The following is a 26,980-nucleotide window of genomic DNA, read 5'->3' as shown; positions in this document are numbered from 1 at the left end:
ATAAATAAATAAATCTTAAAAAAAAAAAAAATAGAATCTCGCCTCCACGTTGGTGAGGAATTGCAGGTTGAATTTCCTAATCTGCAGATCTTAAATGCTTGAAAGTCTAAAGCTTTTGTAGACAGCTAGTAAAGTCTGTTATCAGTATTCCAAAATCCAGCTAATTCTGAGATCTGAAATATTTCACAAGCATTGTGGTAAGGGATATTCAACTTGTAATGTTTTTCAAATTTAAATCTCCAAATCTGGGCAGATTATGTCTAATAAAGATGACAAAGTTTATTATTATGTATTATTGTGAAGCTTGGCATATATTGTTCTAGGGAGTCAAAAAATTTTGCTATTAAGGGACAATTAATTGATCACAATTTGTGAAAGGGTCAGTAAGGAATCGGCATGGCATTAACAAGGAACTTAAACTAACCAATCTTGTTTCTTCTTTATAAACCAGTATGATAAAACATGAAACTGCCACTATAGATGTCACATTCTGATTGCATCAGGCAAGATCTGTTGGAAAAGAAAAAAAAAAAAAAATTCTGTGAGCCTGGATGGATGTAACTGGTGGCAAGCTTACTTGTCCTTCTTTCCTGTTCAAGGTTATTATCAGTGATCATGGTTTATAAACTGTTTCTTGTAATGGAAATATCCCTATTTCAATTATGTTGATGCTCTAAAGCTAGGACAGCACAAGCCTGAAGTATTGTACCCACATTATAGGAGATAGAGTCATACTTGTGCAGTTGAAATACTATATTGAATTATACATAACAGTGCTAATATAGATGTTTCTTGGTTTATGATGGGTTTAATATTGAAAGTATAAAAATTGAAAATGTAGTACTGTACCTAATCCACTGAGTGACATGATTAGCAACACATGGATTGTTGGTCCTCATGTAGCTTCTGCTGCTACCAGCATCATGAGAGGCTCATTCTCCATATTGGTAGTCTGGGAAAAGATCAAAGATCAAAAATCAAAATTTGAAGTGTAGTTTCTACTGAATGTATAATGTATTGACACCATCATAAAATCGTAAGTCTGAGACTGTCTTTATATTTTTATAGTTATTTGAGCATTGTGATTTCGCATTTTTTTAAATTGTGAATTCCAGTTACATAGAGAGGTCTTTCATCTGATGGTTCACTTCTCAAATGGCTGCAACAGCTGGGACGGGGCCAGGTGTAAGCCAGGAGCCAGGAGCTCCTTCCAAGTCTGCCATGCAGGTAACAGGGGCCCAAGCATTTGGGCCATCTTTGCAGCTCTTCCCAGGAGCGGGGAAAGATACAGATCTTCCATCTGTTGGTTCAATCCCCAAATGGCCGCAAAGGCCGGGACTGGGCTGGTCTGAAGTCAGGAGTCAGGATCCAGGAGCTTCTTCAGATCTCCTATGTGGGTGCAGGGGCCCAAGCACTTGAGCCATCCTCTGCTGCTTTCCCAGGTGCATTGGGAGCTGGATTGGAAGTGGAACAGCTAGACTCGAATGGCACCCACATGGGATGCTGTTGCTGCAGAAGATGGCTTAAACTGCTGTGCCACAGTGCCAGCCCCAGGTTTTGTACCTATTAAATACAATGACTTTGGCCAGCGCCGTGGCTCAATAGGCTAATCCTCCGCCTGCGGTGCCGGCACACCGGGTTCTAGTCCCGGTTGGGGCGCCGGATTCTGTCCCGGTTGCTCCTCTTCCAGTCCAGCTCTCTGCTGTGGCCCAGGAGTGCAGTGGAGGATGGCCCAAGTCCTTGGGCTCTGCACCCACATGGGAGACCAGGAGAAACACCGGGCTCCGGGCTTCGGATCAGTGCGGTGCGCTGGCCGCAGCGGCCATTAGGGGGTGAACCAATGGAAAAGGAAGACCTTTCTCTCTGTCTGTCTCTCTCACTGTCCACTCTGCCTGTCCAAAAAAAAAAAAAAAAAAAAAAAAAGACTTTTTTCTGATGCTATTATAAATGAAATTGCTTTCTGTATTACTTTTGGGTTGTTATTGCTATATTGTGACCTTTTGAATTCATTTATTTTTTGTTTTGTTTTGGTGGTTAGGATTTCTCTACATAATTTCATATCTGTGTTTTAATTTCTTTCCACTTGGGATGTCTTACTTCATATGCTTCTGTATTACTAAATCTGTGTTTTCATCTGGCTCCTTCAATGATTCTGAAAGTATAATCCGTGAATTTTTGGGGATCCTAGAAAGCATGTCAAGTGATCTGCAAGATAAGATTATTTGCCTTTTTCATTGTGTTGACCTTTTCATTGATAACATGAAGGCATAGTAGATAAAATTGCTGGCCACTTTGCATGAACGTGGCAGTGGTACTAAGTGGTCAATGTATTCTTCATTGCCAAACACATGGCATTAAAAATAATTACTCGGTGTCCTGGATGAAACTGTGAAAATTAATTTTATTAAATCTGAGACATTGTGTACATGTCTTAATACTCTGTGATGAAATGAGGAGTACAGATAGGGTGTTACTACTGTGTACTGCAGTACGATGGCCTCCTTAAGAAGTGCACACATGATGCGGACTTGAACTAGTTGATTTTTCCTTATGGAATATCATTTCTGTTTGAAAGAATGATTGACTCAGCAAGGTAATCCAGATACGGATGTTTGACAGTTTTTGAATACACAGAACAAGCACATATGTGAGACTGACAATGTTAGTTTCCAGTGATTAAATTTGAGTTTCTAAGCTAAAAAAGGAATTTTGGGAAAACTGGCACTGTGAGCTTGAAGCTGCCTGGTATTGAAGGATTTTTCTGATGGCATTGATGGGATTACTGTTCCCCCAAGATCAGGTAACATATTTAGAATTATGCAGCCAAACTCAGTTTAAATAATCCCAGTTTTGTTGTAACATTCAAAGCATCATAATCAGAAGCCAAATGTGAACATACACTTTACCCTATCAGGGCTGGTCAAGGTATTGATGTTATCCACATCAGTGTCAGATTCTTCACAGCCTGTTTGATCTGGTGCTTGTTGGTTTTGATGTGCATAGTAAACCCTGTATCTTGCTGTCTTGTATATTCATGGCCAAATGAGTGGTCACTGGTGATTGTGGAGTGTTTGAGCTTGCTTTGCTTTGGACTTTCAGATTTATTTATTTGAAAGGCAGAATTTCACACACACACACACACACACACACAGTGCATGGGTGAGCAGTTTTCCATCCACTGGTTCACTCCCTAAATGGCTGCAACAGCTGGAGCTGGGCTGATCTGAGCCACATGGTCTTCCATGTGGGTGCAAGGGCCTAAGCACTTGGGCCATTTTCCACTAATCTCCCAGGCCATAACAGAAAGCCGGATTAGAAGTGGGGCTGTTGGGACTGGAACTGGCACCCTGGTCCCTAGGGTGGGCCCCTGATGTCATTTCTTAATATTGTGTAATGAAATGTATCAGCATTGGGGAAATCTGCATAACTTAGTGATTCAAGTCACTAATGCATGATGCTACAAAATCATGCAGGACAAAGACCTATTAAGTCTTTAGAAAAATGCAGCGGGCATTCCCCAAACAGTGGCTTAACTTCTCTGCCACGATGTTGTTCATCCTGATTTATTACTTAGCTTGCCTCTTTAATCTAGATCTTGGTTAGTGATTTTCTCATACTAGAATCTATTTTGAAGTACTTTTTTATATATCTTGATTCTGGAACTTTAAAACACATGTAATCACCTTGGGATCTTTTAAAAATCAGTTCTCTTAGGGCCAGCGCTGTGGTGTAGCTGCTTCCCCAGGCGCATTAGTAGGGAGCTTGGGTCAGAATTGGAGCAATTGGGATTCAAACCAGCGCCTGTTTGCCAGCGCTGCAGGCCAGGGCTTTAACCCACCATGCCACAGCTTTGGCTCCAGTTGGACATTTCTGTAATACCATCATCACCCATGGACATTGTTAGTCAAACCTACCACTAACTGTGCACCCGTGCAACTATTGGTATGCCACATAAGTTTAGGTATTTATTTTTGCTGTGTTATTAAAATGAAAGTAAACTATATACTTCTTGTATATGGCATTTTCCTGCTTATCCAGATATACTTCTCATTTAGCATATGGTTATAAGTTACTTACAGTTTATTAGGAAACTGTTTCTTCATATTGCTGACTAGAAGTCTATGTATGAACATAACTTTTTCTTATTCAGTGGACATTTGATTTGTTTCTAGTTTGACTCTGTTGTTGTTGTTAAAGATTTAGTTGAAGGCAGAGTTACAGAGGGAGGAAGTGTGTGTGGTGGGGAGAAATATCTTCCATCTGCTGGTTTACTCTCCAAATGACTGCAACAGCTGAGACCAGGCCAGGCAGAAACCAAGAGCCAGGAATTCCATGCAAGTCTCATGTGGGTGGCAAGTGTCCAAGAAAGTAGGCCATCTTCTGCTTTCCCATATGTACTAGTAGGGAGCTGGATCAGAAGTGGAGCAGCTGAGACTCAACTGGCACTCACTGCAGTAGCTCAACATCAGCCTGTCTTTTTTTTTTTTTTTTTTTTAAAGGGTTTGTTTATTGTAAAGGCAGAGTGAAAGGGAGAGAGAGAGAAAGATGCATCCATCCTCTGGTTCACTCCCCACATGCCCTCACTAGCTGAGACTGTGTGAGGCTGAAGCTGTAATTTTCATTCTGGTTTCTCACATGGGTGGCATGGTCCTACATCCTCGGGCCTTCGGCTGTTTTCTCAGGCACATCAACAGGGAACTGCATCGGAAGTGGAGCAGCCAGGATTTGCAGAGGTGCTCTGATACGGGATGCTGGTATTGTAAGCCACAGCTTACTTAACGCTGTGCTCCACAACACCTGCCCCTCCTTTAAGGCTTTTTGAATAAAGTACTATTCCTCATTTTATTTTGCTTTTTGTGTTTGGTTACGTGAATGTACTAATTTGTTGGATTCTGCTTGCCTTATATGTTGTAGCCACTTTCGAGTCTACTAGGTTTTTGTAATACATATATATATATATATATATATTTAAAGATTTATTTATTTGAAAGAGTTATAGAGAGAGGTAGAGATACAGAGAGAGGTCTTCCATCTGCTGTTTCACTCCCCAGATGGCTGCAGTGGCTGGAGCTGTGCCGATCCAAAGGCAGGAGCCAGGAGCTTCTTCCAGATCTCCCATTTGGGCCATCTTCCAGCGCTTTCCCAGGCCATGGGAGAGAGCTGGATCAGAAGAGGAGCAGCCGGGACTAGAACTGGCACCCATAAAGGATGCCGGTGCTTCAGGCCAGGGCTTTAACCTGCTGTGCCATAGCGCCAGCCCCTGTAATATATATTTCTTATGCTTTTGTTTTATTTGTTTTTAAATAAAATTTTTTAAATTTTACTTGAAAGTCAGAGTTAGGGGGCCGGCGCTGTGGCGTAGTAGGTTAATCCTCTGCCTGCGGCGCTGGCATCCCATATGGGTGCTGGTTCTAATCCCGGCTGCTGCACTTCTGATCCGGCTCTCTGCCATGGCCTGGGAAAGCGGTGGAGGATGGCCCAGGTCTTTGGGCCCCTGCACCTGTGTGGGAGACTGAAGGAGGCTCCTAGCTCCTGGCTTTGGATCAGTGCAGCTCCAGCTGTTGCAGCCATTTGGGGAATAAGCCAGCAGATGGAAGACCTCTCTCTCTGTCTCTTCTTCTCATTGTCTGTGACTCTAACTCTCAAATAAATAAATAAAAATCTTAAAGAAAAGTTACACACAGAGAAGGAGAGGCAGAGAGAGAGAGAGAGAGGTCTTCCATCTGCTGGATGACTCCCTAGGTGGCCGCAATGGCAGGAGCTGCGCCAATCCGAAGCCAGGAGCTGCTTCTAGGGCTTCCACATGGGTGCAGGGGCCTAAGGCTTGGGCCATCCTCTAGTGCTTTTGCAGGCCATAGCATAGAGCTGGAGCGGAAGTGGAGCCAGTCAGAACTTGAGCGGTGCCCATATGGGATGCTGGCACTGCAGGTGGCGGCTTTACCCGCTACGCCACAGCCCCAGCCCCTATACTTTTATTTTAAAGATTTATTCTTTATTTGAATGTTGGAGAGGGAGGGATTGGGGAGATAAGAGTGAGCGAGTGTTTCAATCTGTTGGTTCGTTCCCCAGATGGCTACAACAGGAGGGGCTGGACCAGGCTGAAGCCAGGAACCTAGAACTCCATCCAGGTCTTCCATGGAACTGGAAAGGGCCCAAGTACCTGAGTCATCTTCTGCTTTCTTCTAGGCCCATTAGGGAGCTGGACTGGAAGCAGAGTAGCCAGAATTCAAACTGGGAATCTGATATGGCATTGAGACATCCCAAACACTGGCTTAATGTGCTATACCAAAATACCTGCTCCTTTATTTATTTTTTAAATATTTATTTATTTATTTGAAAGAGTTACACAGAGAGAGGAGAGGCAGAGAGAGAGAGAGATAGAGATAGAGATAGAGATAGGTCTTCCATCCTATGGTCACTCCCCAATTAGCTGCAACAGCCGGAGCTGTGCTGATCAGGAGCCAGGAGCTTCTTCCGGGTCTCCCACGTGGGTGCAGGGGCCCAAGGACTTGGGCCATCTTCTGCTTTCCCAGGCCATAGCAGAGAGCTTGATCAGAAGAGGAGCCGCCGGGACTAGAACTGGCGCCCATATGGGATGCTGGTGCCACAGGCCGAGGATTAACTTACTGTGCCATGGCACTGGCCCGATTCCTCTCTTTGTCCTATTGGTTTTGTTTTTGTTTTTTTTTTTTTTAGCTACTTATTGAAGAAACTTATTTTATTCTTGTAGAATTTATTTTCCTGTCTCCTTGTTTCTGTACTTTTATTATTAGAGCTAGAGGAATAATCAGATTCTTTGGTTACTATTTTGTTCTCACTTAGTGCCATTGGTTTTCTCCCCTGCCCCCTCCCATTTTGAGGTTGCTCTTTTAATTTTTTAAAATTTTTGTTATTGTTACTCATTGGAACTTTTAGTGAAACTTTTAGTGTGCAAAATTTCAATTATAAATAAAATATTCCATCTTAAAAGTTGTCTTATAATCATCCAAGTTTATATACCTTTCTTAATAGGCTTATTTTTGTATAATTAGTCCTTTAAATAGCTTTTTCTTTTTAAGATTTATATTTTTATTTGAAAGTCAGAGCCACACAGAGAAAGAAGGAGGCACAGAGAGAGAGGTCTTTCATCTGCTGGTTCACTCCCCATTTGGCCACAATGGCCGGAGCTGCGCCGATCCGAAACCAGGAGCCAGGAGCCTCCTCTGGGTCTCTCACATGGGCCATCTTCCACCCTTTCCCATGCCATAGCAGAGAGCTAGATGGGAAGTGGAGCAGCCAGGTCTTGAATCGGCACCCATATGGGATGCCGGCACTTCAGGCCAGGGTGTTAACCTGCGTCACCACAGCGCCGGCCCCTTAAATAGCTTTTTAAATGTTTTTAACTCCAGGTCTATTAGTGGATTATTTAGTATTCTACCACTAGAGCAGCTTGTCTTATATCATTTATGACTGTTTATAGGGTGTTCTGAATGCAGTATGTTGTATTAGTTAGTCAAAGCTTAAATTTATTTATTTTAAAAAATTATTTATTTGAAAGAGTTACACAGAGAAGGAGAGGCAGAGAGAGAGATCTTCCATCAGCTGGTTCATTCCCCAATTGGCTGCGCTGATCTGAAGCCAGGAGCCAGAAGCTTCTTCCAGGCCTCCCATGTAGGTGCAGGGGCCCAAGGACTTGGACCATCCTCTACTGCTTTCCCAGGCCATAACAGCTGGGTGAGAAGTGGAGCAGCCAGGACTTGAAGTGGCACCCATATGGGATGCTGGCACTGCAGGTGGTGGCTTTACCTGCTATGCCACAGCGCCGGCCCCCAAGCTTATATTTATTAACTTCATTACTAGCTTTTTTTTTTTTTTTCTTTTTCTTTTTGACAGGCAGAATTAGACAGTGAGAGAGACAGAGAGAAAGGTCTTCCTTTTCCGTTGGTTCACCCCCCAAATGGTTGCCGTGGCCGGCTGATCCGAAGCCAGGTGCTTCCTCCTGGTCTCCCATGCGGGTGCAGGGCCCAAGCACTTGGGCCATCCTCCACTGCCCTCCCGGGCCACAGCAGAGAGCTGGACTGGAAGAGGAGCAGTCAGGACTAGAACCAGCACCCATATGGGATGCCGGCGCCGCAAGTGGAGGATTAGCCAAGTGAGCCACTGTGCCAGCCCCTTCTTCCTTTTTTTTTTTTTTTCTTTTTTATTAAAGATTTTATTTATTTGAGAGGCAAAGTTAAACAGTGGGAGAGACAGAGAGGTCTTCTATGCGCTGTTTCACTCTCCAGATGGCTGCAGTGGTCGGAGCTAGGCTGGTCTGAAGCAAGGACCCACTTCTGGGTCTCTCCATGAAGGCCCAAGCATTTAGACCATCTTCCACTGCTTTCTCAGGCCATAGCAAAGAGCTGGATCGGAAAAGGAGCAGTCAGGACTTGAACTGGTGCCCATATTGGGTGCAGGCACAGCAGGCAGAGGCTTAGCCCACTACACCACAGTGCTGTTCCTGAGCCAGTTTTTTCACCCCATTCCCATCCCTTTATCTTATGCAGTATTTAAGGTGGTTATATTTTCTCTCTCTGTTGAACTTCCTTTGGTTTTTTGTGTGTTTGGGGAACATCTCTAATACCCTAGTTATTTCCTAGCACTGTTTCTTCTGCCTCTCTTTTTAGCTCTTCTGTTGGGTCATTTTGTAGTTCTTTGGTCTTTGGTTTTTTGTTGTGACAGTTTCCCCACAATGCTTTTCTTTTTTCACTGACTAGGTAGTGGTCCAGGTCATTGACTCTAGTTGGAATACAGTTTCTCTGTAGGCAGTGCTGGAAGGATTTCTGGGTCAAGCTGCCTGCCTACCTTTATTCTCTTCCATCCCTCACCCCCTTCCTTCATTGTTCAGTTGTATTTTCATTACTCCATGGGCTTTAATAAATCTCTGCTTTTAATCTAATTTCCGAAGATCAGTGGTTTCTGTTAGTGACATTCTGGGTGTATCTTTGAAAAATCTGGCTTTTGCCTGGCCCTACCCTGGCCATTGTGGCCATCTGGGGAGTGAACCAGTGGATAGATCTTTGTCTCCCCCCTCCTCTAACTCTGCCTTTCAAATAAATAAATAAATAAATCTTTAAAAAATGTAAAAATTTTAATTGGGGTAAAAATTAGAAAACATTAAATTTGTCTTTTTTTTTTTTTTTTTTTTGGACAGGCAGAGTGGACAGTGAGAGAGAGAGACAGAGAGAAAGTTCTTCCTTTGCCGTTGGTTCACCCTCCAATGGCTGCCGCACCGTGCTGATCTGAAGGCAGGAGCCAGGTGCGTCTCCTGGTCTCCCATGGGGTGCAGGGCCCAAGGACTTGGGCTATCCTCCACTGCACTCCCGGGCCACAGCAGAGAGCTGGCCTGGAAGAGGGGCAACCAGGACAGAATCTGGTGCCCCTACTGGGACTAGAACCTGGTGTGCCGGTGCCGCAAGGTGGAGGATTAGCCTAGTGAGCCACGGCGCCAGCCTAAATTTGTCATCTTAACCATTTAAAAAAATCTTTTGAAAGAGTTACAGAGAGAGGGAGAGAGGGAGACCTTCCATGTACTACTTCACTTCCCAAATGGCTGCTAGAGCCAGGGCTTGGCCAGGCCAAAGCCAGGAGCCAGGAGTTTCATCCTGGTCTCCCATGTAGCTGGCAGGGGCCCAAACACTTGGGCCATCCTCTGCTGCTTTTCCCTGGCTACTAGCAAGGAGATGCATCAGAAGTAGAGCAGCGGGGGCTGGCGCTGTGGTATACCGGGTAAAGCCACTGCCTGCTTGCCGGCATCCCGTATCGAGACCCAGCTGCTCCACTTCCAGTGCAGCTCTCTGCTATGGCCTGGGAAAGCAGTTGAAAGTGGCCCAGGTCCTTGGGCCCTGTACCCCATGGGAGACCAGGAGAAGCTCCTGGCTTCAAATTGTCGCGTCTCCAGCCATTGTGGCCATCTGGAGAGTGAACCAGCGGATGGAAGACCTCCTCCCCCTGCCCCCTCTGTCTCTCCTTTTTTTTGTTGTTATTTTTGTTTTCTTTTTAAAGATTTATTTATTTACTTGAAAGTTGAATTACACAGAGAGAGAAGAAGAAGTAGAGAGAGAGAGAAAGGTCTTCCTTCCAGTGGTTCACTCCCAATTGGCTGCAATGGCTGGAGCTGTGCTGATCTGGAGCCAGGAGCCAGGTGCTTCTTCTACATGGGTGCAGAGGCCCAAGGACTTGGGCCATCCTCTACTGCTTTCCCAGGCCATAGCAGAGAGCTGGACTGGAAGTGGAACTGCTGGGTCTTGAACTGACGCCCATATGGGATGCCAGCGCTTCAGGCCAGGGCATTAACCCGCTGCACTATAGCACCAGCCCCAAATAAATGAATCTTAAGAAAAAAAAGTAGTAGAGCAACCAGGACACAAACCTGCGCCCATATGGGATTCCAACATCACAGATGGCAGCTTTGCCTGCCACACCACAGTGACAACCTCCATCTTAACTGTTTTAAAATGTATAGTTTAATTGTGTTAAGAATATTCATGGGGGCCTTTGCTTGAGGTAAGGCTGCCTCCTGCAGTGCCAGCATCCCAAATTGGCGTTGGTTAGTGTCCGGGCTGCTCCACTTCCGATCCAGCTCTCTGCTATGGCCTGGCAAACGGTAGAAGATGGCCCAAATGCTTGGGCCCTGCACCTGCCTGGGAGACCTGGAGGAAGCTTCTGGCTCCTGGCTTCGGATCAGCCCAGCTCCTGCCGTTTCCAGCCATTTGGGGCGTAAACCACAGGATAAAGACTTCTCTCTCTTTGCCTCTGCCTCTCTCTAACTCTTTCAAGTGAAATAAATAAACTTTTTTTTTTTTGATAGGCAGAGTTAGAGAGACACAGAGAAAGGTCTTCCTTGTTCCATTGGTTCACCCCCCAAGTGGCCGCTACGGCTGGTGTGTTGTGGCCAGCGTGCTGCGCCGATCCGAAGCCAGGAGCCAGGTGCTTCCTCCTGGTCTCCCGTGCGGGTGCAGGGCCCAAGCGCTTGGGCCATCCTCCACTGCCCTCCCAGGCTACAACAGAGAGCTAGACTGGAAGAGGAGCAACTGGGACAGAATCCAACGCCCCAACCGGGACTAGAACCTGGGGTGCCGGTGCCGCAGGCGGAGGATTAGCCAAGTGTGCCCCGGCACTGGCATAAATAAATCTTTAAAAAAAAAAAAGAATATTCATGAGCTGGCACTGTGTTGTAGTAGGTTAAGCCTCTGCCTTTGGTGGCAGCATCCCATATGGGTGTCTGTCTGAGTCCTGTCTTTAGCCCAGCTTTAAAAAAAAGACAAAAAGATTCACGTTGCTATGCAATAGATCTCTAGAACCTTTTAATCTGGCAAAAGCAGAAACTACCCATTTAACAGTTGTTTTCCCTCCCCCAGCTTCTGGCAGCTACCCTTTTTCTCAGTTTGAGTACTTTAGGTAGTTCGTAACAGTGGAATCAAACAAGTATTTGTCTTTTTGGTTTTTTGACAGGCAGAGTGGATAGAGAGAGAGACAGAAAGGTCTTCCTTTTTGCCGTTGGTTCACCCTCCAGTGGCCGCTGCGGTCGGCGCATTGTGCTGATCTGAAGCCAGGAGCCAGGTGCTTCCCCTGGTCTCCCATGCGGGTGCAGGGCCCAAGCACTTGGGCCATCCTCCACTGCCTTCCCGGGCCATAGCAGAGAGCGGGCCTGGAATCCGGTGCCCCGACCGGGACTACAGCCTGGTGTGCCGGCGCCGCAAGGCGGAGGATTAGCCTGTTAAGCCACGGCGCTGGCCATATTTGTCTTTTTGTAATTTGACTTATTTTAATTAATTTAAAAAATTTAAAAAGATTTATTTATTTATTTGAAAGAGTTACACAGAGAGAGGAGAGGCAGAGAGAGAGAATCAGTCTTCAATCTGATTGTTCACTCTGCAGTTGGCTGCAATGGCCGGAGCTGTGCCACTGATCCGGAGCCAGGAGCCAGGAGCTTCTTCTGGGTTTCCCATGCGGGTGCAGGGGCCCAAGGACTTGGGCCATCCATCTTCTGTTGCTTTCTCAGGCCATAGTAGAGAGCTGGATCAGAAGTGGAACAGCTGGGTCTTGAACCAGCGCCCATATGGGTTGCCGGTGCTTCAGGCCAGGGTGTTAACCTGCTGCATCACAGCCCAGCTCCAGTTAAAAAAAAATTTTAAAGATTTATTTATTTACTTGGGAGGTAAAGACAGGGAGACAGAGGTCTTCCACCTGCTAGTTCATTCCTCAATTGGCCACAATGGCCATAGCTGCGCTGATCCGAAGCCAGGAGCCAGGAGCCTCTTCCGGGTCTCCCATGCAGCTGCAGGGGCCCAAGGACTTGGGCCATCTTCTACTGCTTTTCCAGGCCTTAGCAGAGATCAGAAGTGGAGCATCTGGGAATCAAACCGGCACCCATATGGGATACTGGCACTGCAGGCAGCGGCTTTACCCACTCACTACAGCACTGGTCCCAATTTCATACCTTTTTAAGGCTGAGTAATTTCATAGTAAGAACACACAATAGTTTTTGTTTATCCATTTATTTGTTGATGGACATTTGGGTTGCCTTCAACTCTTGGCTATTGTGAATAGTGCTGCTATGAAAATGGGTTTACAAATATCTCTTTGAGATGTTGCTTTAGTTCTTTTCAACATTAGATCCAGAAGTGCAATTATTGGATGGTAATTTGAATTTTAGTGTTTTTTGAGGAACCATTGTACTGTTTTCCATAATGGTGTACCATTTTACATTCCTATCAATAGTGACAAGGAATTGATATCACTACATCCTCACCAACTCTTATTTTCTGTTTTTAATAGTAACCTTGTTAATGGATATGATATGATATCTCATTGTGGAATTGTTTTGAAATCAGGAGGTGAGAGTCCTCCAACTTTGTCCTGTTTAAAATTGTTTTTGTCCCGTTTAAAATTGTTTTGACTCACTGGAATTCCTTGAGAATCTGTGTGAATTCCAGTGGATTTGTCTATTTCTGCAAAAAGGGTTAACATTTTCATAGGGATTGAATTGACTCTGTAGATTGCTTTGGGTGGTATTAACATTTAAGAAGATTAAGTCTTCCAGTCCATGAACATGGGGTTTACTTCTGTATATTTGTGTCTTAAAAAATTTATTTCAGCAACATTTTGTAGATTTCATTGTTAGAGGTCTGTTACCTTCCTGCTTTCCATGAGTTTTTTATTCTTTTGGTGCTCTTGTTAATGTGTTTTTCCATTTATTTCTTTGAAAGGCGGAGTGAGCAAGATTGAGTTTGAGATTCAGATCCTCCATTTGCTGATTTGTTCCTCAAATGACCACAACTGCCAGGGCTGGACCAGGCCAAAGCCAGGAGACTGGAACTTCATCTACATCTCCCATGTTGGGTGCGGGGACCTGCTAATATGATTGAGAAAGCAGTGGACGATGGCCCAAGGGGTTGGGGCCCTGCATCCACGTGAGAGACCCGGAAGAGACTCCTGGCTCCTGGCTTCAGCCTGGCGCAGCCCTGGCAGTTTTAGCTATTCACAGAGTGAACCAGCAGATGGAAGATCTCTTTCTCTTTAACTCTGACTTCAATTAAATAAGTAAATTAAAAAAAATAAAAAATAAAAAAAAAAAGACCTTGACTGTCCTTTCTCTGCATCTGTAGGCCTTTTTTTTTTTTTTTTTTTTTTTTTTTAATTTTCAAAAATTGAGACTTGTCCATTGTTTAGTGTGTGGAACTGCATCTGATTTGTGTGTTGGCTTTTGTATCTTTGTTGAATTCATTGTTCTAACTGTTATTGTGGAATCTTTAAGGTTTTCTGGTTGATGTTATATGTACTTCTTTCTTGTCTAAATTTCTTTTTACTGCTTATTTGCTCTAAAACTTAGAATACAGTGTTGATTAGAAATGGTGAAAATAGCAGCCTGGTCTCTTGCCTGATCTTGGACAAATGGCCCTTTGTCTTTTGCTATATTTTTTTAAAAGGTTTATTTATTTATTTGACAGGCAGAGTTACAGCCAGAAGGAGAGACAGAGAGAGGGGTCTTCGATCTGCTGGTTCATTCCCTAAATAGCGTCAATGGCTGGAGCTGAGCCAGTCTGAAGCCAGGAGCCGGGAGCTTCTTCCCAGTCTCCCAAGCGGGTGCAGGGGCCCAAGCACTTTGAGTCATCTTCTGCTTTCCCAGGCCATCAAGCAGAGAGTTGGACCAGAAGAGAAGCATCTGGGAGTTGAAACAGCGTCTATATGGGATGCTGGTGTTGCAGGTGGATGCTTAACCTATTATGCCACAGTGCCAGTTCCCTCTTTTGTTATTTACATATAGTATTAACTGCATCTGGAGAGTTCTGGGCTTTCTGGCTCTAATATGATGTTCTTTCCTTACCTTTCTGGTTCTGGGTAGATGTAGTGAAATGGTTTGGAAAACTTGTGTAGGTTAGCTGTTAGGCTGCCTGGTAGGCCATGGTTAGGATGATTTTCTAGCCACACGTGCTTTTTCTAGAATGTATATCCTGCATGTTTCATGTTAGAGAAGGTTATTGTGGTTGCAGTAGCATTGTTTTCTGTGTTATTAGGCACTATTAATGATTAAAGAAGGAAAACTTGGGGTTGTGTGCAATGGCCCTTCTTTCTGACATCAAATAATCTAGGGGCTTATTTTTAGTAGTTACCTCATCTCATTCTCCTATTGTATTTTTAAGCTTTATTTATTTATTTGAAAGTCAGAGTTACACAGAGAAAGGAGAGACAGAGAGAGGGAGAGGAAGAGGGATCTTCCATCCGCTGGTTCACTCCCCAATTGGCCACAACAGCTGGAGCTGCGCTGATCTGAATCCAGGAGCCAGGAGCTTCTTCCGGGTCTCCTTTGCAGATGCAGGGGCCCAAGGACTTGTGCCATCTTGTATTGCTTTGCCAGGCCACAGCAGAGAGCTGGATCGGAAGTGGAGCAGCCGGGACTAAAACCTGGCTCCCATATGGGATGCCTGAGGCATTAACCTGCTGTACCACAGCTCCGGCTCCCCTCCTATTGTACCTTACTCTGTCTAGGTTGCTAAGTTTTTGTTGTGAGTGTCTTCTCTTCTCCCTGATGGTTGGTGGTGTTTTATGGCATATAGGGCTTAGGTGTGATTTAGTTCCTAAAAGCCTGGTATTTTGTTTGGCATGTACTTTGGCCTGTTCTCTCTCTCTTCCTTCTTACCTTTTTGTGAAAGATTTACTTATTTACTTGAAAGGCAGAGTTAGGGTGAGAAAGAGATCGATCTTCCATTTATTGGTTCACTCCCCAGATGGCCACAGTGGCTCCTGGCATTGGATCAGCCCAGCTCTGGCTATTGTGGCCATTTGAGGAGTGAACCAGTGGATGGAAGATTCTCTCTCTCTCTGCAACTCTGCCATTCAAATAAAATCTTTAAAAAAGGAAAAAAATGTAACTCCACCATTTGGGGCAAGTCCGATTGAGCATGTCCCAAATTGTACATCTCCTCCCTCTCTTTTATATTTAACAGGGATCACTTTTCAGTTAAAATTTAAACACCTAAGAATAATTGTGTGTTAATTACAGAGTTCAACCACTAGTACTAGAACAACAACAACAACAACAAATACTAAAAAGGATAAAGTACTACATTGTACATCAAGAGTCAGGACAAGAGCTGATCAGGTCATTGCTTCTTATAGTGTCCATTTTGCTTCAACAGGTTTCCCCTTTGGTGCTCAAAAGACAGAGATCCTACATACTATTTTTTTAAAAATAGGATCTCTGTTTTTAATGTGCTGTACACTCTTATTTAATGCTATAACTAGTACTCCAACAGTATTTTTTTTCACTTTGTGTTGCTATATGGGGGCAAATTGTTGAAATCTTTACCTAATATATACTAAACTGGTCTTCTGTATATAAAGAGAATTGAAAATGAATCTTGATGTGATTGGAAGGGGGGAGGGAGCGGGAAAGGGGAGGGTTGTGGGTGGGAGGGAAGTTATGGGAGGGGGGAAGCCATTGTAACCCATAAGCTGCACTTTGGAAATTTATATTCATTAAATAAAAGTTTAATAATAAAAAAAAAGGAAAAAAATGTAAATGCATAAATGACTTCTGGACATGGTGGAGATTTGAATGTTGGGTTATATTATCTTGTTGGCTTTTGTTGAGCTTGTGAGCCATATCTAACTAGCTGTTTGTTTTGTTTTAACATGGCCTTGCCCATTTACTTATATCTGCATTTACTTTCATGAAACGGTGGAGAGTTGCATAGTTGGACAGACTGTATGGCCTGCAAAGCCTGAAGAATTTTCTTTCTCTACCTTTACAGAAAAATGTGCTGAACCCTAATCTTGTATAATTAAGCATTCTGTAATAGAAGGCTCATTTTGACCATTAACCAAATTATGTTTATACAGTTTCTCTCTCTGACTTCACATTCCTTTCATAGTGACATATTGCATATGAAATGCCAATATGTTAGAGTACAATCAGGAAATTGAAGAGGGAACTTCACAAAATGGAGTAATTACACATAGGTTCAGTATTTAAAAAGGAAAGAGAGCTCAAGGAAAATCAGAGGTTATGATAAGTGGGGATGCAGCTGATCTTCTCTAAGGCTAACAAAACAAAGGACAAACATTTTTGGAATCTAGTATCATAAAGGAGGGCCCTGTGCAGGAAGCAAAGATTTCAAGGAAAGGATCTTGACTGACTGCTGCTAGTACCTGTTTAGAGGGATGCTGTAAGACTGGTTTTTGGAATGCTAAGAGAAGCTGGAGGCTAGAATCATTGCTGAGGGTGAAGATTTCAGATACGACAGGCTAACCAGTCCTTGATCTCTTTTCTCCTGCCTTCTGGTCTTCCTTATCAGCTCTGGGAGTCAGCTAGAAATGAAGAATGTAGCTCTCTGGGCACAAGTGTCAGCATCACAAAGCACAGAACAGAGGGTGGATGTGGAGTTAAGGGATAATACCAGAATAACTAGTGAAGTGTATTCTCCTCATTCCATCTGTCAAAAATCTGTTCTTAAACTCAAATTAGTCAGTAATTAAACAAAGAATTCTTTGCTTTTACCAAAGAAAATATCTGAAATGCAAGTCCAAGTTTTAAAGTTTGAATTTAATATTGGTTTAGCATTTTTCATAATTTAAAAAATTCCTTATTTGTGCTTTATTTCAGTATCAGATATAGAAGGTGGTGATGGACTACAGCTCCGAAAAGAACATACTCTCAAAATATTTGCTTATATCAATTCCTGGACACAGAGGTATGCATCCTTGTGAGCTGTTTTTTATATTGCATTGTTTATCATGAAATTTTCCTTTAGGATTTTGAATTGGCTGCCTTTATCATTAGATGATTGTCAGCAGCTGATATTTGGCATAGCAGCTGGAACACTGGTTAAGAACCCTGCTTGTGTCCCCTGTCAGAGCATCTGGGATTGATACTGGTCTCTGGTTCCTGACTCCAGCTTCCTGCTAATGTAAATTTTGTGAGGTAGGAGCGATGGCTTAAATAATTGGGTTCTTGCAACCCATTTGTGACACCTTCATTGTTTCCAGTTCCTGGCCACTATTGTGGGGATTTAGGGGAGTGAACCAGCTTATGGGAGCTATCTGTGTTTTTCTCTGCCTTACAAATTAATACACAAAAACATTTAAAAAGCTGGAGCGGTATTTTAAAAAGTGACAGTTGATCAATATTAAATCTTCTTTCCTCCTTACTGAAGAGGCTGATCATGGTTCTGTTCTTTTTTTTTCTTAAGATTTATTTATTTTATTTGAAAATCAGATTACACCGGGGGGTTGATGAGAGTGAAGAGAGCCTCCATCTGTTGGTTCACGTCCCAGATGGTTGCAATGGCCAGGGCTGGGCCAGGCCGAGACTAAGAGCCAGGAGCTTCATCTAGGCTTTCCATTTGGGTGCAGGGTCGTAGGGACTTGGGCTTTCCCAGGTGCGTTAGTAGGGTGCTAGATCAGAAGTAGAGCAGCCAGGACTCCATCTGGCACCCATATGGGATGTTGGCATTGCAGGTGGTGGCTTACCCTGCTGTGCCACAGCACCTGGACCCCACATTGTTCTGTTTTCAAAACAGCAACATAAAGATTGGTTCTCCTTCATTATTCAAGAATTTGAGAGGGACTAGAATTGTGAAAAAATTTATTTTTAGAGAGTAAAGAAGTTTTGTCACATGGCCAAAGGCTTGTAACAAACATGCTTTTTTATTTATTTTTTAAAGATTTATTTATTTATTTGAAAGGCAGAATTACGGACAAAGAGAGGGCGAGACAGAGAAAGAGGTCCTTCATTTGCTGGTTCATTCCCCAAATGGCCACAATGGCCAGAGTGGGCTGATCCAAAGCCAGGAGCCAGGAGCTTCCTCTGGGTCTCCCACGCAGGTGCAGGGGCCCAAGCACTTCGGCCATTTTCCGCTCTTCCCCCAGGCCGTTAGCTGGGAGCTAGATTGGAAGTAGAACAGCCAGAATTTGAACTGGTGCCCATATGGGAATGCAGCACCACAGATGGAGGCTTAACCTACTACATCATAGCTCCAGTCCTACTTAATGCTTTTTTAAAAAAGTATTATGATTGCAGATGCTGTGAAACCAGTTGATATTTGCTCAATTTCTACAATAATTATATACACTTGTATTAGATTTTTTCTAAATAATGTGTATATTGAGATCATGATGAATAAAACTTAAGGAATCTCAGTTGTTAATATAATCAAATATTGTAGAAAGGATTTGTGGACCCCATCCCTGAACATGATTTTAGTAGATCATGACTGGTAATTCTTTTCACTTTTGTGCCTGTCCAATTTAAATTTCTTAGTTATCTAAAATCTTTATAGATGAGAATGTTTGAAGCATTGTGTACAGTGATCAATTAACATTAAATGGAATGATATTATGAGGCATACATCTACCTGTTCATAAAGAGTTTAGCAGAATGGTTAAATTTCAAGTATTTTTCTATAATATTAATTAATCTTTTCCAAAAAATTTTTTCTTCTGTTTGTCCAGAATAGTTTGTAGGTTTTAATTATTTAAAACTGCTTTGTTATTATTTTTTGCCTCTCTTTTCCAGTTTCAACAAGCTGAATTTCTTTTCACTAAGTTAATCAGTGGTTGTTGCTCCTTTTATTTTACAGATGAACTAGGTCAGGGTAGTGAACATCTGACCCATATAAGGCCTATGAAAGCATTTGGTCTGGTTCTTCCCAGGGCATCCATAGGCAGGACCCAAACTCAGCAAATCTATAGCAGGGTAATTTTTTTTTTTTTTTTTTAAGATTTATTTATTTGAAAGGCAGAGTTACACAGAGAGGGAGAGACAGAGAGAAAGGTCTTCTATCTGTTGGTTCACTCCCCAAATAGCCACAACAGCCGGAGCTGGGCCGATCTGAAGCCAGGAACAACTTCTGGGTTTCCCACGTGGGTACAGGAGTCCAAGCACTTGGGCCATTTTTGACTGCTTCCCTAGGCCATTAGCAGGGAGCTGGATAGGAAGTGGAGCAGCAGGAACTCGAACTGGAACTCACATGGGATGCTGGCACTGCAGGCAAAGGCTTAACCTACTATGCCATAGTGCTGGCCCCTAGTAGGCTAATTTTTAAGTTGATAATTTTGTATGAGGCCGGTGCTGTGGTGTAACAGGTAAAGCCGCTGCTTGCAGTACCGGCATCCCTTATGGGCGCCAGCTTGAGTCCCGACCGCTCTACTTCCGATCCAGCTCTCTGCTATAGCCTGGGAAAGCAGTAGAAGATGGCCCAAGTGCTTGGGCCCACCCACCCGCGTGGGAGACCCAGAAGAAGCTCCTGGCTCCTGGCTCCTGGCTTTGGATTGGCGAAGCTCCAGTCATTGCGGCCACCTGGGGAGTGAACCAGCGGATGGAAGATCTCTCTCTCTCTACCTCTGTAACTCTCATTTTCAAATAAATAAATCTTTTAAAAAATTTTTAAAAATTGTGTATGTCCTGCAAATGATGTTAATAAATATCCAAGTGGCCCTTGGCAGAAAAAAATTATATTTCAAAATATTATGTTAGTTGTTAAAATGATTTGTTGGAAAATACTGCATTTGAGTCCTAGTTTCTACAATTTTTTATTTTCATTTTATATGAAAAGCAGAGAGACAGAGAAAGACAGAGATCTTCCATTTGATGGTTCTCTCCAAAAGCACACAACAGCTAGGGCCGGGCTGAAGCCCGGCTGAAGCCCTGAGCCTAGAACTCAATCCAGGTGTCCCACATTGGTATCAGGGACCCAACGCTTTGAACATGTCATCTGCTGCCTTTTGGGATGCAAATTAGCAGGAAACTGGAATTGGACACGGAGAAGCCAGGACTTGAACCAGCACTCTGAAATGGGATGTGGGCTTCCCAGGCAGTGTTTTAACTGTTGGGCCAGATGCCTGCCCCATAGTTTTAAATGTATTTATCATAAGTACAGCTATGAAGCAAAAGGTTACAGTAGAGAAAACCTACACTTCTATTTTCATCATCTCTTGATGTACCACTAAATAAAACCCAGAGAAATAAAATAATCTTCGTGAAGTCTGACCACTAGTTACTCATGGAGCTGAGGTAGGAGTTATATTTTCTCCATTCCTAGCCTGTTTTTATTCTAAATGCATATTGTTAATGCCCATATTAGGTAATTTTTTTTTTTTTTTTTTTTGGACAGGCAGAGTGGATAGTGAGAGAGAGAGACAGAGAAAGGTCTTCCTTTTGCCGTTGGTTCACCCTCCAATGGCCGCCGCGCTGATCCGATGGCAGGAGCCAGGTGCTTCTCCTGGTCTCCCATGGGGTGCAGGGCCCAAGGACTTGGGCCATCCTCCACTGCTCTCCCTGGCCACAGCAGAGAGCTGGCCTGGAAGAGGGACAACCGGGACAGGATCGGTGCCCTGACCGGGACTAGAACCTGGTGTGCCGGCGCCGCAAGGAGGAGGATTAGCCTAGTGAGCCGCGGCGCCGGCCACATATTAGGTAATTTTAACCTGGAATCTCTAAGTGGGAATGAATTACAAAGGGAATTTTGTTGTGAATAGTTATAGGCAATAATTCACAGGTTTCATCAGAATATCTCAGTGTTTGACCCAAACTATTGAGAGCTTCTGCTTTGTCATATTTCCCTGGGGTGTAGTCATTAACAATGTGTCTTTGACCCAGGAAGGTCTGGGTATCTGCTGCATCACATGGATTGGATAATCATGACAAATTAGCTAGTATAAACTCTAATTTTCTCATTTGTGAAGTTAGAATGATAAAGTTGCTACTATCTGAGATTATGCTTAGTGTAGTATTTGAAAAAAGAACTTCAATTAATGTGTTTTTAAATTAAAGTTTATTTGGAAAATAAAGACTCAAGGGTATGTAAACCAAAGCACAAAGGACCAAAGTGGACAACACAATTTGTAACGTTTATGATTCTGTTCATATATCAGTATGAACAATTTTTAGGTGGTTTATAAAAGTGGAATATTACTGTATTAATTGTTCATGCTGATAGAATGGAGAAGAGGTGAAAATAGAATATCTAGTTGGATCATATTGAGTAACAAGTTTGCCTACTTTTCATGCCCTTGACCCCTAAGTAATTCCCTGGGCATCAGAAAATAGTCTAGGCTGTTAGGATTCTTGTAGGGGTAAGCAGCTATTAATGGAGCACAGTTACTTCACAAAAGGGGCACTTGAGGCCCATGGACCTGGGAGTCCATAAATGTAACTGAGTGTGCTATTGAACCACAACATTTTTTTATAAAGTTTCTCAGTTTTTTTAAAAAATTTAAATTATTTACTTGGAGACAGAGAACAAGAGCCCAAAGTACTCTGAACTTCTGATTTCACTTCCTAAATGGCAGCAACTGCTGGGACAGGAGCTGGGAGTGCAGAACAGGTCTCCCAAGTGGGCAGCAGGAACTCAGTTACTATCACTGTCTCCCAGAGTCTGTTTGTGTAGGAAGCTGGAAACAGTTATCAAACCCAGGCACTCTGATCTTGGGTGTCAGTAAATTAACTGCCAGACCTCAAATGTTTTTTGAAAAATTTTTCAGAGAAGTGTTATAACATACATGAGATTATCAGTTGAAAATAATTCTTCATTCTAGTGTACTGACGAGACTATTAGATAAATGTTACTTAAAACATATTGTGTTGATGAGAATATACAAGCGTTACATATATTTTAACATTTTGATTTTTGTTATTTATATGACAAATTTATGGGAAAAAGACCTTTCAGAAGATTAGTTAAATTAATATGCTGACTCCCCCTCTTCCAGGTAGCTACTGATAACTTTTTGTGTAACTCTTTGGTGTGAGATTGTGAATAATTATAGTTTAAGATTGTGGGACTGTGTTTTTTTTTTTTTTTTTTTTTTTTAATTTGACAGGTAGAGTTGTAGACAGAGAGAGAGAGAGAAAGAGAGAAAGGTCTTCCTTCTGTTGGTTCACTCCCCAAATGGCCGCTACAGATGGTGCTATGCCAATCTGAAGCCAGGAGCCAAGTGCTTCTTCCTGATCTCCATGTAGGTGCAGGGGCCAAGCACTTGGGCCATCCTCCACTGCCTTCCCGGACCATAGCAGAGAGCTGGACTGGAAGAGGGGCAACCAGGACTAGAACCCGGCGCCCATATGGGATGCCGGCACCGCAGGTGGAGGATTAGCAAAGTGAGCCACAGGGCTGGCCCCAGAACTGTGATTTTTATCATCTGACTTTTTCATGTAATATCTCTTCATGTCATTAAATAAATATTCGTGCCATAATTTGTAACTGCTATATAGTAGTCATTGTTGCCACTCGTTTTTTTGTGTCTGTTATATCAGGGAAGTTACTTATGTAGGTTGGCTTTGCAGGTAATCATTATTTTGATCATCTTAGTAAATGGTAATGGAGTATGTGGAAAATGATTCAGAGAATGGAGGAGTGAAAGAATAAATTGAATAATAATAGAAATAGGGAAAGTACATTCAAGTATGAAAGGAATAGGGATTATGACAGAAGCACGTGAACTATAGGGTATCCTTTAAGTTGGAAATGCTACAGTAGTTTATTGACTTTTTAAAAAAAAATTATTACTTTTTTTTTTTTTTTTTAATTTGAAAGACACAGATTTCCAATCTTCTGCTTTACTCTCCAAATGCCTGGGACAGCCGGGTCTGGGCCAGGCTGAAGCTGGGAGTGGGGAACTATGTCTGGGTCTCACACATGGGTGTTAGGGACCCAATTACTTGAACCATCACTTGATCCCTGCTAGGATATGCATTAGCTGGAAGCTGGAATGTGAACTTAGGCACTCCAATATGGGATGTGGGCTTCCTAAGTGACCTGTTTACCACTGGGCCAAACACCTGTCCATAAGCTGATTGCAAAATAGTCTTAGGTTTATATCTTGTAAGTTACACATACTTTAGCAAGCATTCAGAATTCCTTGGTGTCTCTTACCTGTCTGTTTTTTAACTGTATTTCAAGATTTTTCTCCTATAAGAACCCTGGATGCCAGTCAGTGTGAAATTATGTCATATCTTTTAGGCTAAAAATACTATCTTTTTACCTGCCATCTGTGCTTAATGTTTAAAGCTATTAATTTTACTTTTAATTGTTTCGATAAGCTTTACTTATTAGAACAGTTTTGGAAGCTATTGCTTTTGAATAGATTAAAGTATTGTTTCTCTCTTTACAGCTCTCCCTTTTTTAGCATTAAATTTGGTTCCAGTGTTCATTTGCACAGTGGGATGACTATAGTTAATAATATATTACATATTTCATAATAGCTAGAAGAGAGGACTTTTTTAATGTTCAAAGCACATAAGATAAATGTTTGAAGTAATGGATATGCTACTCTTACTTGATCATTCCACAGTGTATACTTAAAACATCACATTATACCCCCATAAATATGTATAATTTTGGGTCACTCAAAAATAAATGATAGTAAGAAAAAAATTTGAGCAGTAGGATTTGGATATTGACTGACCACTGTTTAAAGTAGTGCTTTGGAGGAGTTAGCTCATAAAATACTTTTTGCCAAGATGGAAAAGAGTTCATTCATAGTTGTTTCATGCTTTCATCAGTAGCAGGATAGGTAAAATGATGTTAGACCCACTGGAGTATATCTAGACAGTTGGAATTCTAGAACCCAGCTTGGAAATAATTTCGTTTTATCTGTAGGTTCTTCATGAGTGTTTACTGTTTATTTTTAATTGAAACTACCTTTTGTGCTAGGCATTCAGAAATTTTTATTGTTAAATATTTTTAAATGTAAACACATGCCACTTAGTTGGGCAGCATGTAATTCTGTTCGGGTAATGATGAAATTAAAAGATCATTTTTGTGTAGAAAGTTTCGGAATCTGCAGGATTTTCAAATATGCATTTTCCATGAACTTTTTGAAGAGTCCCTCATGGAAATAACAGAGGTGAAAAATATTTAGAATTTCTTAATTTCTTTTTATATAGGTATTGATGTGTGCCCTTTTTTTTTTTTTTTTTTTTTTTTAAGATTTATTTATTTGAAAGGCGGAGTTAGAGAGAGACAGAGAGATAGATACTGGTTCACTTCCCCGATGCCCACAACAGTCAGGGCTGGACCAGGCGGAAGCCAGGAGACAGGATCTTCATATTTGTCTCCCATGTGGGTGCAGGGACCTAAGCCCTTGGGCCATATTCCGCTGCTTTCTTAGGCTGTTAGCAGGGAGCTGGATCAGAAGTGGAACAACTGGCAATCAAACTGGTACCTATATGGGATGTTCTGATATTTGGAATTTTAGAAACCTGCTTGGAAGTAATTGCATTTTGACTTGTAAGTTCTTTTTTCTCCTGTCTTTGTAGCCCCCCCCCCCTTTTTTTTTTTTGACAGGCAGAGTGGACAGTGAGAGAGAGAGACAGAGAGAAAGGTCTTCCTTTTCCAATGGTTCACCCCACAATGGCCGCTGCAGCCGGCGCACCGCGCTGATCTGAAGCCAGGAGCCAGGTGCCTCTCCTGGTCTCCCCATGGGGGTGCAGGGCCCATGGACTTGGGCCATCCTCCACTGCACTCCCGGGCCACAGCAGAGAGCTGGCCTGGAAGAGGACAGAATCCGGCGCTCCAACCGGGACTAGAACCTGGGGTGCCAGCACCGCAGGCGGAGGATTAGCCTATTGAGCCGTGGCGCCGGCCTGCAGCTCCCTTTTTATTTTCAACTCTTTTAGGGTATTGATTTTGGTAATAACCTGCATGTTCTGAAATAATGTTATTGTGCTGCTGTTGCTTTGTTTATCAATTTTGGGCATAAGGTATGAACTTTTATGATAAATGAAGATTTATTCATCCTCATCCTTTCAGTGTAGTTACATCAGTTATTTTAGTATTTCTAAAAATAAAAATACCACTTAGGGACAAGCAAAATAATGATTGTGTGGTTTGTTTCATGTCTACTCACTTGTGTTTCTTGTGATAGAATTGTAATGTATGGATTACTGTTGTGAATTCTCCAATTCTTTTTATTAATTTTTTAAAAGATTTATTTATTTATTTGAAAGTCATAGTTACAGAGAAGGAGGTCTTCCATCCGCTAGTTCACTCCCCAGTTGGCTGCAATGACCGGAGCTGCGCCGATTTGAAGCCAGGAGCCAGGAGCCTCCGACCAGTCTTCCCAGGGGCCCAAGCAGTTAGGCCATTTGCTAGTGTTTTCCTAGGCCATAGTAGAGAGCTGGATCAGAAGTGGAGCAGCCAGGTCTCGAACCGGTGCCCATATGGGATTTGGGCACTGCGGGTGGCACCTTCACCCACTACGCCACAGCATCAGCCCCTATTACTAGTTTTTATGGCGTTACTCAGTGACTTTCTTAAGTCTCATTTGGTCTTTATCCTCCTGCCTCGGTTTGTATTGATTTCTCCCTTGGGTTATTAAACGGCTGTTTTTCCTTCAGATCTCACCATTAAAATTCCCTTTACTGTTCTCTTGCATTAGATCTGCAAGTTCCTGAATTCCTTTTTGTCATTTTTATTGTTTTACTTGTTTTGTTAGGAAGGTGTCTTTTCTGAGAAAGGATACATGGGAGACAAATGTTTTTTAGACCTTTGAGATCTAAAATGTCTTTTTTTACTGTTACGCCTATTGTTTTTATTGGATCCAGAAGTTTAAGTGGAAAATACTTTCCTAGAGAAATGTGAAATTCTACATTCTATTTTAGATTCTAATATTGCTTTGGAGAAGTATTCACCATTTTTATTCCTGAGATTTTCCTGATTGTTCTTTAAAAAAAAAAAAAAAAAGATTTATTTCTTTGAGAGGTAAAGGAATACACAGTGAGAGGGAGAGACAGAGAAAGGTCGTCCATCTGTTGGTTCACTCCCCAAATGGCTGCAACGGCTGGAGCTGAGCTGATCTGAAGCCAGGAGCCTGGTGCTTCCTCTGGGTCTCCCATGCAGGTGCAGAAGCCTCAGCCACTCAGGCCATCTTCCACTGTTTTCCCAGACCATAGCAGAGAGCTGGATTGAAAGTGGAGCAGCCAGGACTTGAACCGGCGCTGCAGGCTGGGGCTATAACCTGCTGTAACACAGCGCTGGCTCCCCGGTTACTCTTATTCTGATAGCTTTTAGGATTTTTATCCCTCCTCAGCTTTAAAAATTTCATGATGAGCCGGCCCCGTGGCTCAACAGGCTAATCCTCTGCCTAGCGGCGCCGGCACAGCGGGTTCTAGTCCCTGTCAGGGTGCCGGATTCTGTCCCAGTTGCCCCTCTTCCAGGCCAGCTCTCTGCTATGGCCCAGGAGTGCAGTGGAGGATGGCCCAAGTGCTTGGGCCCTACACCCCATGGGAGACCAGGAGAAGCACCTGGCTCCTGCCTTTGGATCAGCGCGGTGCGCCAGCCATTGGAGGGTGAACCAACAGCAAAAGGAAGACTTTCTCTCTGTCTCTCTCACTGTCCACTCAGCCTGTCCAAAAAAAAAAAAAAAATTCATAATGAAAGTTACTTTTGGTGGGCCTTTCAGTTTTGAAAATTTTTATTTTCTCACTTCCACAATTTCTATTCAGTCTTCCTATAACTCT

The 26,980-nt window shown here is 42.8% G+C and overlaps 1 protein-coding gene across 3 annotated transcripts in view; it reads left to right on the top strand.

Annotated features, from left to right (window-relative positions):
- Positions 1-26,980, top strand: part of USP34 (ubiquitin specific peptidase 34) — a 235,373-nt gene that overhangs the window by 11,334 nt on the left and 197,059 nt on the right. For all 3 annotated transcript variants that reach the window (XM_062209502.1, XM_062209503.1, XM_062209501.1), the window contains exon 2: positions 17,126-17,213. In XM_062209502.1, coding sequence (XP_062065486.1) covers positions 17,126-17,213 — 88 coding nt within the window. The remainder of the gene's footprint in view (positions 1-17,125; positions 17,214-26,980) is intronic.

This window comes from Lepus europaeus, chromosome 13 (genome assembly GCF_033115175.1).
Source record: "Lepus europaeus isolate LE1 chromosome 13, mLepTim1.pri, whole genome shotgun sequence".
In the NCBI taxonomy this organism is placed as follows: domain Eukaryota; kingdom Metazoa; phylum Chordata; class Mammalia; order Lagomorpha; family Leporidae; genus Lepus; species Lepus europaeus.
The sequence above is the reverse complement of the archived record's forward strand: the minus strand, read 5'-3'. Positions and strand labels throughout refer to the sequence as shown.